Source organism: Scatophagus argus, chromosome 16 (genome assembly GCF_020382885.2).
Source record: "Scatophagus argus isolate fScaArg1 chromosome 16, fScaArg1.pri, whole genome shotgun sequence".
Classification (NCBI taxonomy): domain Eukaryota; kingdom Metazoa; phylum Chordata; class Actinopteri; family Scatophagidae; genus Scatophagus; species Scatophagus argus.
Window position 1 is genome coordinate 8,246,217 of NC_058508.1, and position 16,144 is coordinate 8,262,360.

At 39.8% G+C, this 16,144-nt stretch overlaps 1 protein-coding gene across 3 annotated transcripts; it reads right to left on the reverse strand.

Annotated features, from left to right (window-relative positions):
* Positions 1–591: 591 nt before the first annotated feature.
* clcn7 (chloride channel 7) lies at positions 592–15,389 on the reverse strand. 3 transcript variants are annotated; one of them, XM_046415467.1, is made up of 25 exons: positions 15,134–15,383; positions 14,044–14,121; positions 12,542–12,607; positions 12,002–12,067; positions 11,717–11,849; positions 11,137–11,246; positions 10,586–10,666; positions 10,420–10,482; positions 10,166–10,249; positions 9,807–9,900; positions 8,624–8,688; positions 8,370–8,486; positions 8,233–8,287; positions 7,308–7,368; positions 5,611–5,752; positions 4,823–4,916; positions 4,526–4,698; positions 4,179–4,230; positions 3,910–4,037; positions 3,298–3,383; positions 2,960–3,092; positions 2,715–2,774; positions 2,432–2,608; positions 2,191–2,271; positions 592–2,064 (listed from the first exon to the last, which is right to left on the reverse strand). In XM_046415467.1, the coding sequence occupies exons 1-25, from the start codon at positions 15,245–15,247 to the stop codon at positions 1,978–1,980; spliced, it is 2,400 nt and encodes a 799-aa protein (XP_046271423.1). In that variant the 5' UTR covers positions 15,248–15,383; the 3' UTR covers positions 592–1,977. The 3 variants fall into 3 exon arrangements, with proteins under 3 accessions (XP_046271423.1, XP_046271422.1, XP_046271424.1); XM_046415466.1 differs by having other exon boundaries at positions 4,520–4,698; XM_046415468.1 differs by lacking the exon at positions 14,044–14,121 and having other exon boundaries at positions 4,520–4,698; positions 15,134–15,389.
* Positions 15,390–16,144: the final 755 nt, after the last annotated feature.

The window sequence follows — 16,144 nt, forward strand, 5'->3', positions numbered from 1 at the left end:
TCTGGGTGGTGAAGTAATCTGGCATGAAAGGCTGGTCCAACTGACAAGCGTTTTAATCTGGCCTTTTTCTGACATCTAGTGGAGAATGAGAGAAGTGATATCAGAGATTGACAGGTGCATGTGGGTCTCAAATTATTTTTGCTATTGATAACTTTTGGTCGATGCTGAACACTTAACAATATTCATTCACTGTTGTATTTCTTAGGGAATTATAGTATCTGTAGAGCCAGGTGTTTAGGTTTTAGTTCAAAGTGTTGTTCTCCATGCTGCAAATGAACTGATGGATCCAAAGATCTGAGCTATCAGTACTATGATGTACTATTTCCCTTGTGGGCTGCCAGGACCTGTAAGATTACATTTCGTCTGTTCAGTGCGTCAGGCCCCAGAATACCATCCACTGATATACTTTGTTGGTAAGTGTGTTTAATCCAGAGAAACACTCTTTGTCACAGGTTTGATCAAGGCTGAAAAACATATTTAAAGAAGTTCAGTTCTCTGACTGATGACATATGCAAATGACTGTTTATCAAAACCAAGTGACAGGAAAACCCGATTTAACTGTCCTCCAATTAAGCAGTCAAACAAATCATATAACAATAGATAAATTTCAACTTTATTAATTTCACTAAAGGCTATTCCAGTGGTTATAAAATTGAGCAGAGTTATATTTTAACATCTAGAACTGTACACCAAAGAAAAAAAACAAAAAACAAAATCAATGAATAAAACCAATGAAGTGCACAAAGATAAGGTGGTAAACAACTTCATGTAGGGCTTCAGGAGGAATACTTCATCACCAAATACATTTCAGTATCAGGTCAAAAGTGCAAACATTTGGAGGTGTGAAAAACTATGCTCGTACCTCTGAGTATCAATCTATTTTTTACTGACAGTAGTACAAATATATCAAAGCCGACAGGAGGAGAGAAAGAAGAACCTGTATCTCTATGTAATAACAGATCCTTCTTGCTAAAACTGCCTCACACTGTGTCTTCTGGCTACATGAGACGACATTCAAAAACGATCAGGTGGCCATTATGTCTCCAAACGGCACGCCAGTTGTTTTGAATTACCCTAAACCACACACTTTACATTAAAACCCGCAAAGTGTCCTGCATCAACAATAAATAACAGCATTTGCTCAGTGCAAAACTATACAATAATGGAAAACATAGCAAAGAAGGCCCTAAGCACTGAGGGACAGTGTTACCAAGTAACCCTTTAACACTCACTCAGAATCAGTATTTCATAGCAAACCACTTGAAATGTCTTATTTAGCTCAATAGCCAGACATATAAAGCATCCATTTCAGTTATCTAAAAATGTACTTTATCAGTGTTATAACTGATTAATAATGTATCGCCACATCATTGTATACCATTGCTTCATAATGACTAACATTAAACGATTCACATGATGTTGACTAGGCAGAATAAGACTGATATGTGCAGGTGTTTTTCTGAGAAAATCAATTTACCAGCTAACACATTAAACTGATCCTTTATCTTGTCCAGCTGACAAAGTCACTGTTGCGTTTTATTTTGAAAAGATTGTGTCATTCTGATTTTATTTGACCCCACACAACACAGTAAACAAGGTACCAGGTCACTTTATCGTTTGATGCCTCAGCTCGGTAGCCATCAAACAAACTCTGATATAAATAACTGAAGTCAAGATTTCAGAATCTTTTCAAAGTAAATCACTTAACGCAGATGAAACAGAGCAAATTGTGCATTTGGAGCCAGTTATTTTGTCTTCTAATTTTTACACAATACACCACATTTGAATTAATATTTTTTGTTAATGGCCCGACCGCATAGATGGGGTTAACGTGTGTTCTCATAGTGAACATTTTGGCATGAAAAAATAACAGAGACCTCTTGTTGGTCCATAATGGTGTCCGTTAGGCTGCATAGCTGGTGGTCAAGGGCTTATGAGGCATCAGGTGGTGATAGTTCATAGATTTGGGTGCGTGTACTATGTCTGGGCCAGCTGAAGTTCCTCCAGTCCATGTTTGCCCAGGTGATATCTGGCCAAGTCTTTCCTGGTCACCAGTCCAATCACCTTTAGAGAGACATAAAGTTAAAAAAAAAGCATGTCAGAACAATCATCATCATCATGGTATTCAGAAATATGATCAATACATAAAGAGGTGTTCTTGTTAAGGCCAAAACACACACACACTCTTACCCGGTTCTCATCATCGACCACCACCAGGTGTCTGAGTCCCAGAGCTCTGAACAGCTTAAACACACGAGGCAGAGATGTGTCCTGCAAACAAACCGCCTCTTTTAATTTCATTCATTTGTACAAGATTTTGACCTGTAAAAGAATCCCTCAGAACGATTTTACACAGAGTAATAAAAACAGAAATAAATATCGAATGAGTCTTGTACATCAGTAAAGTAACATGTCCGTGTGTGTGTGTCACCTGTGGTACAGTGTAAGGCGTCGGGTTCATGAACTCGGTGAGGTCCATCATACACTCCCGCTCGTCCTGGGAGACATGGATGCTCTGGATCGGGGGGAAGCGGGGATAGGCATCTCTGAAGTCCTTCAGCTGGAGTTTCCTCTGGGTCAGCCGGGACCGGGCTAACTCCACGAAAACCTGCCAGAAGATGGCAGGGACAGACAGTGACTGATTCCGTTTAAACAGTCACGATAAAGACGCATCTAAAACTACTGTCGGTGTTCTAGCTTGTCGCTGATGTTACCTTATGCTTGAGAAGGACAATGAGCTGCGAGCGGAGGATGAGGCCGCAGAGCTTTGCTGGCTGAATGGGAGAAGAAAGTGTGATTCACAAAAAGAAAAACAAGTTCCATTCACATTGAAGTTTAACTTCAAAGTGAAATCCCTTTCTGGGACAGCATTGTCAGGTTGTTTGTTCAAGTCAGTTAATTGTTCTGCTAAAAAAAAAAACAAACCGAGTTAAAAAACACAACCCAAGTCATACAGTACCTCATCACTACCAGTGACCTGCACAACGACTGGGAAGCCATTGTGGTTGGTAGATGTGTTGCTAAGGGTGTCCACAATGGTTCCCACCTTCTCTATCCTGTTCAGACAGGTGACCGGGGAACTCATCACCTCTCTGGGTGTAATTAATGAGACAACGAGAAAAAGCAGAGAGTGACAAAGTGCCAGACAAATCTAATAACAAAAATCAGAGTTCATTTAGTTCCTCACAAGAAGGCACACAAGTTTCAACCTGATCACAGAAAGTAAACACCGCACAAATTCTCTCAGATCCTTGAATGTTTTGAATATGTTTAATCAGTGAACAGAAATGATCTTACCTGGCGGTCAGCCAATGGGAGGTGGCAGGAGGCTCCCAGTGCAGGAAGGGAACGCTCTGTAGCTTGATGTGGATGTCATACAGACCCTGAAGCAGGAGGAGACAGGGCTGTGTCTGTGTCCCAATCCCATGCAACATGCTAACTATAGACTACGCACTATAGACTTATCTTTGTACTATATGAAGAAACAACACATCTTACACTTTTGTACCAGCAGGCAATTATACTATACACATACCATCAAACCACTTTAGACTTTTCTGTTTTGTTTTGTAGTGTTTTCACCATTACCTGACTTTTTTTATTTTTTTAAACCTTTAAGTAGTTTCTCCATTCCCTCTGTAGGTTACATTGTGAGACAATAATGTACTTGAAAACCACTTTCAAAATTCAAGCATTTGTACTGACTTTTTGTCACTTTTCTAGTGTGAATGTGTTACATACTCAAAACGTGCTGAGAATTTGCACATTTGTATGGACTTGGGACACAACTACATTGTGTTTGTGTCTCCATATTGTCCTCTGCACACGAACAGCTGTGAGTTTGAGAGACACAATAATACGGATTTATAACATAAGCTTAGCATAGTGCGTCTATATCCTTTTACTCACCTCTATTAAGTAGTCTCCGACTATTTTGGCAGTCATGAGCACTAACATGATGGGAAGGCCGTATGTGACATTTCCTGTAGCCTCTACCATGATAACAGTCAAACTGAGAGTCATCCTCACAATGCCACCTGCGGAGAGCAGTGCATTATTACTGACACTGTACTGCTATCTTAATGGGTTAAGATGAACCAGAACGCTGATGTGTCACTGTGACTGATTCATTTATTAGTTACTCTAAAAAAAAAAAGGTGAGGATTAAGATTACTCACCTAACTGAGCTGCAGCTCCAATCAGGGCATATTTACCAGGGTCAGCCCAGATCTAACACAACACACACACAACAAAGTCCAACAGTAAGTCATAACGTCTGGATATATATATATATTTATATAAATACCTGTTTCTCATTTCACTTTTGAATTATGAACACTGAGAAGGTGAAAACATGTCCATCTTCAGGAAACCCAAATGGAATTATGGGAAATGTGGTCTTAAGTTTGCAAAACCACACTGACATGAGGCATACAGACTGTAATTTGTAATCTGCCACACATGAAGTGATAAGTGTTGTCTTGTTTTTATCCGACAGTGCAAAGCGTGAAGCACACACACTAACTGAACTAGTGGAGGTGATGGAGGCCAGCAGTATTCCACACAGTCTTCCCCAGGCTGCTCCTATCAGCAGCGAGGGGATGAAGACCCCAGCAGACACTGCCAGGCCGTAGGTCCAACACGACAGGAAGAAATACGTCAGAGTGAACAAACCCAGTGTCAAAGGATTATAGGTTCCTTTAAGAGAGAGAGAGAGAGAGAGAGAGAAGAAAGGGATGAGAGAAAATAATTAGATAATGGAACAAGGAAATAACAAACACCACGTCTGAAAATAATCATTTTAGTGAGCGGACAGCTTTACCTGGCTGGTCGTGGAAGAGACTACGAACACTTCTCTCAGGTGTGTTAAAGAAGGCTGTTGCCATGGAGTTATACTCCCCGTCTGCACAGAACAGCTTAGAGAGAGGTGGAAAATGATGAGATGATAAGAAAACGCAAAGAGCTGTCCATCTGGTTTAGTCTTAGACCCAGGGGGCTTGTTAACCAAATATTCTCCACCACTAACTCAACTGTTTTAACATAATGATGGAAAAATCTGATGGCCATCAGTCATTTTGATAGAGTAGAACAATGTAATGTAACCTCAATATTTCCCATGCATTGACTAATTTATGGCAGCCCGTCACAATATCAACACTGACCACCACATACAGAGTTTCCTTTTTTTTTTTAATGCAAGGCTATTTAAAAATGCAGCTTATTTATTCTTTCACAGCTGCATTTTCTTGCCATGCACATTCTCTCTCGTGCACACACACACACACTGCTGACAAATGATTCGTTTGTGAATAGTTCCTCTTCATGCACACTGTATCTGTCTGTGAAAGCGTGATATTTGGTGCGGAGAAGACGAGAAGACGGCTGGCGAGACACAATCACACATGTCCAAAATGAAAGTCACCCCAGGCAGTTTATTCTATGTTCTGAACACAATACACAACACTGTTAATATCGGAGACCCCCTAAGTAGGCTAAGCAAATCAAAATGCAGCTAGCATAAGGATAATTAGCCTTATGACACCAACATGGGAAAAGCTTTAATAAACTGAAACTGTAGTACCCGGTGGGTGTGTGTGTGTGTGTGTGTACCTGCAGTGGGTACTCCTCAGTGTGCTCTGGCCCCAGAGGCTGACAGTCACTGGAGAAGTAGATCATGGTGAATGACACTGTCGCGGTCACTGCAGCAACCAACATGGCCTCCATCACTTGCAAACAAGGCCGGTGAACATACCTGTAACACACACACACACACACACAGAGTCAAAAAGGGGACATTATCAGTTCCTACACATAATGGCTGTAATGAACCTGACACTTTTAAAATGTTGACTTGTTGTCAGCCCCAGTGTGGATTTCCCCATGTGGTGAAGCTAAGCTTGGGTGCAATGAAAACAGCTGAGTCAGAAAACAAAGATTCTCTGCCAAATCCGCCACTCTGTGCCCTTGGGCGATGTGTCAGATGACAGAGGAGTATTTTTAGAAGCAGAACTGCCCAGACAGGGGCAGAATATAATATAGTAAAGAAAATGTCCTTAATAATAACCAGAAATCTGAAAATGTCATTTAATTTATTGCAAGTTGACCAACACATTCTATAAATCTTACTAGGACATGTTTTTCTAACTGCAAGATAAAACAGCTTCAGGATTTTGATCATTTGTTCATTCATTAACATTAACAGCAGATAATCGTGTAAACATTTTTTTCTGATATTGGCAAATTATTGCTATGACTAACTAACTATGTACTTCATCATGCAGTGCCTGCGGAGTCTTAAAAGTGAACCTTCAGGTTTGATTCCTCGTCAGTTAATAAATTGGTTTCAAACACTTCAAACACTAAGAAGTCTAATTTGACTGTAAATAACCACTTATCAAGGCAAACCAAATAGGAGGATATCTATGTAGGATATTTTATTTTCAGTATTTTCAGTAAGTGCACACTTCACACCAGATCAGCATATCATTTACAACACAATTTGCAGTTCCTGTCTCCATTCCAGAAACCCGTCAGCAATATTTCTTTTAAATATTTGCTTTAGTTCTGCGGAAAGAAAAGGCAAATCTTTCATGATATCAACAGTTTTCAAATTAAACATTACACGTCTACAGTATCAGAATATCATGTTGTCCTTTAGTTTCTATTTTTAGTATCACATATTCTTCTATATCATATTTGATTTGATTTTTCTTCTTTATTTGTGTTGATTCAGTTGTATTATTGACTGGGGCAGCATTATTATTGTAAGACTACCCCTGGTATACAATGACACAGTGACTGCTTTTAATTCTTCTGATCAGTCTGATTATCATAACCATAATCCGACTGTTATTATTGTTGTCCAGCAGCATATCTACATTATAAACTGCTAACTTGTGAATAGTCAAACAAACCTTTTTTGTTTGTCTGCCATACCATTAACATGAAATTTGTACATTCAACTCCGGACAAGGAAATAAGGACGTGTAGGGAGAGTGAGAGAAGTCTCCTCCCAGATCAGTCAGTCTCCGAGTGATCGCACCTGTTCTTATCCTGTGACTATTTTTAGACACTTTTAAACACAACTGTCTTGTGATTGTGTTTTAAACACAATCACACGATGCTGTCATTGGGAGAACTTCCTTGTCTCGCACCCCACCCTGTCTTTGTGCTTCAATGAATTGTTTTTCTTGGTACACTGCACACATAAAGAAGTTCTTCGAACTGAACTGAGTTGAAACTTTTTCTTCATGGTGACGGCAATTTGTTTTGCACTTATTAGCATTTACTCTCTTTCTAAACCGTACCTGATCCTGAAAATGGTCAGCCAGTAGTTAAGAAAGTTGAACAGAGCCCCCAGCAGCCCACCTGCACAGGAGAGGGATGAAGCACAGTTAGCACTTCACAGCTGTACGTCTCTGTACACCAGTCAAGTTAAAGGTTACACACATGTCTGTCCAGACTCTTGTGTTATATGTAGTCAAGACTTTGAAGAAATTTAATAAAAGGTATTAAATGTAGCTCTTAAACAGTTTGTCACAGTCTTAAATTGAAGGTATCACCATGTTGACATGTATGATTCCAGTGATAAACATGGTTTTATTTAGAGACTAGAGTACAGACGGAGTGTGATAGAGAGCCACTGATTTATTTATGAAATTTATTGAGGGAAACAAAAGAATTCAAAAGTAAAACTCTTTGTATGTGTTCACATGTGCAGCCAATAAAGCTGACTGTGACAGAAGTGATTCTGAAGAGCATCCTGTGGCAGTGAAGTTGACCTTTGACCTTTTGGATATAAAATGTCAAGAAATCATCATTTTATCCTAATAAGAACTGGCGTGAAATTTCGTCCTAATTGGCATATGAATTCTTAACTAATGGATAAAAATGTTAAGTGACTGAACTAGGATCAGTTCATTCTTCTCTCCATGTGCATGCTTCTGCATAATTTGAGGAAACTGAGGTATTGTGTCAATAATAATGAAACAAAAACATGCTGCCTCTGGAAATGGCTGCTGCTGTCACACACGCATGAAAACTGAAACTATATACAAGGGAAGTCATGTTTCAAACTGGAAAAACTCTAGTCTAGTTTCTCTTTAACTATACAACTTCACTGTAACAGGATCAAAATACTCAATTATGTGAAAATACTGTATTTTTTTATTGCCTCCACCCACTTATGATAGAGGCAAGTGAAGAGCCTGTGAAGAATAGAAACATTTTTACCTATAGCTCCCATAGCGATGAACAAGGGAATCTCATAGAGGTTATAAGCCACACTCTGAAAAAGGACAAAAACTACATTATGTCATCTTTTACACAAACAAACAAGACAAAGTACACAATATACATAGGTTTCTCACATCACTCTCAAAGCGTCCAAAGTTGATGAGACCCGGGTTGGAAAGGTCCCCTGGTTTGTTGTGATAAATGCTGAGGAAGAAGTTCAGGGTGAAGGTAGAGATCATGGAGGCAAAGAACTGCAGATGGAAACAGAAACAGAGAAAAGAAAAAGGCAGAAACATTTAGCTTTGCTTTTGTCTCTGACCTTAACAACATTACGTGATGATTAATAATGAGTTTATGATGGGGGTATGTACTGAACAACATGACTTACTATCCTCCACGTCAGCAGCTGGTTCCAGAAAGAAGCTCCCTCCTCTAGAGAGAACAGAACTCCACCTGTCCAAAGAGACAAAGACACAGTCATTTTAAGCAACAACAAGGAAAAAAAAAAAAAAAAAACTCTTTGACCCACTCGGGACATGGCTGAGAAGTGGGCTCACGCCAAGTTAGCTGGTACCATCACATGACAACCTCCACACAGTTTGTGGATTGATGAGCGCGCAGTCACAGCTGAGCTTTTACTGGGTTTACATGAAGTTAAACTGTAAGCTCTCTTTTCCCATGACATAACAGAGTGAGAGACAGTTTGTGAAACATCTCTACACTACCAGTGAGTATTTCTGCAGGCAAAAAAAAAAAAAAAAATCCTCTACATGTTACAAGGGAACTTTTTACCTACAGCTGTACTATCACAGTTCAGATAAGCTGGGTTATCTGCAGTGTTTCTGCACTGTTCACCAAATTAAAGTGAAGACTTTTGAAGACCTTTTTAATACCAGACAGAATGAGAGTTAACACGTGTAGACAAAACTACAATGGAAAACCTGTAAGGATGATATTGTCTTATTTATTATTATATCACAATTTTCAGTACTTCCCAGCAGTACATAACAATCATAGATAAAATTAAGTAAGGTCAGTGAGACCTGGGCCCAGATATGAGCTTCCAACTGCCGTCTCATGGAGCTGACTGAAAGGCTCCACAAAAAACAAAAAGCCTCCAGCAGCACAATCAGCTGCTGAAACAATCCCACTTTTAGATTACAGATGTCTCCTAACAGCCCAGAATCAGATCCAAAATCTAAAATCACTGCCTTTAAGGCTTTTTAACAACTTGCAAAACTTCTTTTTTGAGGGAAAGTCCACGTCTCCTTCAGAATTGTGATAAAAGCTACTGCAAGACAACAATGCAAATGTCTTTGAATGTTTTTTGTAGTTGTAAAGTTTTTCTCAAATCACAGTCTTGTTGGGGTGGGGGGTGGTTGGATTGGATTTTGTTATTCTCAGCTCTTGGAGAACAAGTGTGCTAGAGGGAGTTTGCTCACAGGTTTTTTTGGATTCAGTATGGACAGCTGGCTTTATAGAGGCTAAACTGCCCACACAGCTAAGGCAGATTAATAACAAAGCTGCTTGCATGCTTATGCTGTGCTCTGGTGAAGTCGCTGTGTTTTTACCGACTGGTGCTCCGAAAGCAGCTGAAACTCCAGCAGCAGCTCCAGCAGACACAAAGTCTCTTTTTTCTGTGTCTCTCCGGAAGTATTCAAAGATCTACAAACACACACGCACACATACTATGAGTTATAAATTACTCTCACCCACAAAAACTCTTAATGAAGACATTTTTAATACATATTAATAGTAATTATTACATAATTAATAAGCAAAGTATTAATTAAAGAAATGTAACATTCTCAAAATTGTGTAAAGCTCCTTCAGTCTGTAATAAATTAACTTGAATTAAAAGGAAAAATAGTATTAATCCAACATGACTTTTCCTACTTTTGAGGATTGTGACACACACACACACACAGACCTTGAAGTCTCTCTTTAAAGAGGTGCTCCTGCCCTGTGAGACGCCTGCAGCTACAACAGCGCCAGAGTGAATCATGGGCCCTTCCTAAAGGGATTATGGGTAAAGAAGAGGACAGCCATGAAAGCAAGTTCTATAGTTATATACAAAGTCAATTTCTACATCTTCTTTAAGGAAATTATCTAAATCAATTACAAAACCCGACATTTCCATCAGTGAAGACACAGAACCTCAATTCGGTGAGGGATGATGTTTACCTTTCCGACAGCAAGGCCGCCAACCACTGAGCAGATAACCCCGCACACTTTCACCAGCAGTGTCTGCGGGGGACAAGCACGCAACACGTTAAGGACATGAAAGACCTTCATGTTCAGTGACAGAGGTTCAAATACATCCACCCATGTGTGCATCATGTGTCTGTACCTTAAGTCGCACCACCCTGGGAATCTTGACTCCATTGAGGTAACATTTTATCTGGGGAATACCACTTCCTGCTGCTATGGGCTGGGTGAAGGGGAAGAAGGAAAATAGAAAGCACAGGCCATCAGCATTTAAGCGACTGCGGTGAGAGAATGATTGCAGTCTTCACATATTCATATTCATAATGAAACTTATAAATAAAACATTCACTCACGGGTTACCACATGGCATGACAATAACAGAAACGTTAATAACCTCAGCTGCCCCTGCTGGCAACCTAATAAACTGTGGCCAATCAGAGTGTCAGGAAAAGAGAAGCAGTTTTTTTACAAAATTCTAAGATTACGCACTGTTGGAGTGGTAGCGGACATGCTACTGCCTCATTTTCACTTCCACTGCTTGTACAGACAATAACTCAGACAAGTAGTGCTTCCTCACACACTCGTGGAACACACAAATGAGGAAGATAGTTGAAATACATATAAGAATTTGGTTTCCGGAACAGAAGTGGTGATTATTACCACAAGGTCACCGCATTTCTCTTCCAGTCTTACCTCAAAAAATGCAACTATGATGGACCCCACCATGACAAAGACAGAGTTCAGGACGGCCCAGAGGATGAGAGAGATCGACAGGCCGCCCACCTCAGTAAACTTCTCTATGTCTGTGAGAGGTCAGAGGTCAAGGAAAGTCCTCAAGGTGCTTATATCACATGGCCACACTGCTTAGCAGCCAGTTATCATGTTGCAGTAGCTCCTTTGAAGAACAAAGTCACAACACTAAAAGCATTTAGGTGAGCACCATAGTAATATTAACAGTAATAATAAGAGAGGCTATTAAAGAACATTTATTTTTGGGAATTAACACTTAAGGTGCTTGACTATTAATATTCTTAAATTAATTACATCCAGAATATGAAAAAATAAATATGTCCTGCAACATAGGGAGAACTTGGATCACATGCTCAGTGAAACACTAAAAGCCTGCAACAGGTGAAAAGTCTGCTAATAAATCAGCCTCCACCCTTACTTTTAAAATGGCCATATAAGGAAACCACTGCACTGCCAATGAGAACATATTTTCCCAGTCACTACACAGGGTGCACAGTGTAGCTTCCACAAATTTTAAGGATACTCTCTTTGACCACTTTGTATTTCATCCCAGCCATTTCCTCCACCACGATGTCTATGAAACAGGCGATGAGACCGGTCAGAAAGCCGATTAAACCACAGACCACCCAGCGACTGATCTCCAGACATCGGAAACCCTAAAAATACAAGATGAGGAGATAGCAGGGAGAGACCAAACAAACAGAGGAGGAAAGATGAAAGAATGAGAGTGGATGGAAAGAAGGAGGATATATCCAGTAAAATGTTCAGGTATTATAACATATATTCAGGTGATTCCATGTACACATACCACGTAACTCATCCTCCTCTCCTCCTCCAGAAACAGCTGGTTCTCAATATTGTCATAGTCGAGACTCTGGAATAACAGAACACATAACACAATAGATACAATAAATCAGTAAAATAAAGGTGATGATGTTTCCTCAATGCTTCATGATAAACCGATCCCAAAAATGTTACAAAAGCGACTAGAAACTTACTACCGAAACTTATCAAACCAAAAATATGTTAATACAAAGAAGATTTTATATCAACCGCTGCCAGTTTGCAGCCTGCTTAAGAAGATTATTGCCCTCCTTGCTGCCCCAACATATTGTGTGGATTTCATGACCTCAAGTGCATTTTCTATGCTTGTGCTGCTGACTCATTTTTAGTTTCTTTTATTTAGCAACACTTGTCTTTTTTTAAAACTCCTACAAGGAGTCACCATAACAGGAACATTTCAAATTCCACGCACACATACACACACACAGAGGCTGTGATTAAAAATAATGTCATCAAACGTAACCAGTGCTTCCAGAATTATCTAGCAATCGGCAGTCTCTTTTACCTCATACTTAAGTGACAGCAGCTTCTCGTTATGAGGGATCTCTTTAGGTCTCCCCCTCAGAGAGTCCTGCAGGGGAAAACAAAGACAGAACAGATGTCACCACACTGATGCTGACTTATAACCTCTGACCTGTTGAATCATGTGAGGGACTTCACAGAGCTGAGAAATGAGTCACTGACATCGGAGGAATCACACATTTCAGGTTCATCTGCAGTGAATGCAGCAGCAATTCACAAGCGTGGTAAAACAACAAGAGGCAGAGGTTTTTGCATTTCAAAAAAAAAAAAAGAGAGAAGAGAAGACAGGCTTGACAGACGTAATCTAAATAAAGATACAGGAGCATTAATAATGAGATAGGCGGAAGATGCAGCGACTGTGGAAAAAAAAAAAAAAGTGTTTCGTCCAGAACATTTAGCGTTAAATAGCCAAAGAAAAACAATTCTTACACGTTCTGTGTTAATGCAGACTATTTGGTGCTGAACGAAACACTAATGCTAAAGAATGCATTCTGATATACATACAAGCAATCTACAGGCAATTCAAAGTACTTTGTGTCACGTTTACATGCAGCTCTAGTTGGGTCGGCTGTACAGCCACACAATGGGAAACAAATAAAGCAACTACATTAGACAGCTGGCATTCACATTAACATGCCATAACATTGTGGAAATTGACTTATGTTGACAGCATATCAAGCAAATCACGCGCAAAGCATCACATTCCCAACACACAGTGAAAACAGAACTGAATCTAATGGCTTCTGTCACGGAGGAGAACGAATGTGATTTCTACAGTCATACAGTCCTGTACTGGCTTTTACTTGTGGAAGTTTTTTTCTTGCCTGGCTGAACTGTAACTGTGTTCAGAGCTGTACAAAGAAGGGTGATAAAACCTGACTCTGGTGTCAGCTGGGATCAACTGGTTTCTGAAAATACACAATGGGCAGCCACAGGTGAGCAGATTATTAAAAACACGGCCTGCATTAACTCACCCTTTGCCGTGCATCACAGTGGAAGCTGTCAGACACTGTCCAAACACGTGTCTTTTATGCACGCTGGATGAGTCAACTGTCTCTGTGCTGATTTGGAGCAGCAGATCATTTGTGTGTCAGACTTCCCACATTAGTATTAAGCCGTATTCAGATGGGAACAACTGAGATTAAATTAAACACTGTCTGAACCTGCAGCTACATCTCAGGCTGCATCGCACAAATGCAGCTCCATGTATACCTGAACTCAGCCTGAGCATGACTAAATCACATTAATACAACTATAAATGGCCCCTACATGCAACTTGATACTGTGTGTGTAATTTTAAGGCATAACTGACGGCTTCTTGTTGATTTGGTTGTGGGTAGGTGGGGTTTTATGGTTATAGTGGATGCACTAACAACACTTTGATCCTAAAAGAAAAGCTGCTAAAAGTCTTGATGGAGTGATGATCAACAGGAGCGACAGACAAGGAGAGAAAAAGTGCAATGACACTTCGAGCACGGATTTTACCTCATCCGCCGTTATCTCCTCCTCCAAATCCACCGTGCTGAGTCTGCCTATTTGAAATAAACTGCCTCCTTCAGACAGCTACAGACATCACAGACAACAACAGAAATATATATGTATAGCTAAGTGTAGCAACTTCCAGGCTGATGTGTTAACATCACACAAACGATGGCATCCATCCAAGTGTAACAAGATCCAAGAAGTATAAGAAATTAACAGCACATCTAGGATACAACACTCTTGTGTAGTACAACAAACCCCTACTCAGAAATACAGTTGGTTTACTCATGTTTGGCGTAAGAGACAGAAAATGTACTCAACTCGAGTATTATTGAAAGATGTACTCGAGCTTACTTCCAACTGTGGTCCTGATGGTGCAGGAGGTATAACTGTTTCATACTGGAGACACCATTAGAAATAAAGGAAGTTGGCTTTTCAAGTCTTTCCATATTATCATCATTCAGTTGAAAAACAGCAGGCCTAATCTTGAAACATTATCAGAGTTTGAAATTATCTTTTAATACCATACTGCCCTCTAACATCATAATTGCCATCTTATACTGGATTAAAATAGTATCTTTACAGGCATAGATTACGTGTTACCTTATTTGATGACTTGAGAAGTACAATGGTTATTTCACACAACCTTTAATGTTTATGACTTATATTCGGTTGTTTATAATTATGAATACGTCCTTGTGAACTTTCTTTTTCAGTTAAACACAAGCTAGTGGCTAGTGTTAACAGGTTATTGTAAGAACTAGCGTTTCAAGGCTCTCTGTAATATGAATCTTTTTATAAATGTTTCCCCGATAACCGGATCTAATGATGTGCATCACGTGAGTGACTGCGTTAACACTTATTTAATTACTTTCATGCAGTTACATTTCGTCTCAAAGCAAAGCTCGCTGTTGCTTCTTAAACCCACTACAAACATACCACAGCACATTAAAGCACACATTAAAATTCATCAGAAGCAGTCATGACCCATGCAGCATCTAGCGTAACCTTATGACTTTTAAAATATGACACAGCATCTTCTTAATGCTGCAAAACAGCTGTTAGGCTAACTTAGCTAACATGCTAGCTGTACCTGTCTGAAGGATCTGGGTTGTTCGGAGCCGTTGAGCAGCGGTGTGCCCTCCCCGGCTGCCCCGGACTCGTCGGCTCTGCTCGACCACGACACTTTCTTGGTGATGTTGGCCATGGTGGCCTCTGGTAGCTCGCCGCCCTAACTGTCGTTAATTTAGTTCATTAATTGCAGTTGTTGCTAACTGTGGATATCTTTCCTCAGCTCCCCATGATCATCCCCGTATCTCGTGACGTTTTTCTAAGGCTCGCTTGAAGGGCCAAAAATATCAGTTTGCCGAGTTGCATCATGGGATTTATAGTTTGTAGCTGTTTTGAGAGCGGAAAAACCGAACTCTGAGAGCAAAGACATCAGTTCCACAAGGGAGGAAGAAGTATTCAGATCAGTCACTGAAGTAAAAATGGAAATACTGCAATAAAGAAAAAAAATGCTTCTTATGGTGTTATTAAAAGTTATATTAAACAGCTATAATTAATGATGTATTTTGCACTTCTATAGTTGCCTATTTTTTGGATATTTTATATACTGTTGGGTAATTTTAATTTATTATAGTGTATATTTTATAAGCTCATCATGTTTTTATGTAGAATTGTGATCAGTAAGGTAGTCTTCCCAGTGATTAACAGTGTGATGTAGTGGAGAAAAAGTATAATATTTCCCTTTGAGCTGTAGTGGGGTTTAAGGCAGCATGAAATGGAATTACACTATATAGACAAAATGTTGTTTCTGTGGGAATTTTGTCCCATTCATGCTGTAGAGCATTTGAGAGATCAGGAACTGATGTTGGACCGAAAGGTCTGACTCACAATCACCATTCCAGCTCATCCCAAAGGTGTTGGATGGAGTTGAGGTCAGATCCAAACTCAAATTGTTATTGCTTAGATGATAGTCCCACTTCTGGTAAATCAATAACCCTGATAACAGTGAGCAAAACGCTGCTGATATTTCTGCACAATAAATTGTATTCTGTTTGTACTTTGTGTAACACATGTACATGTACTTAGTCACTCTACA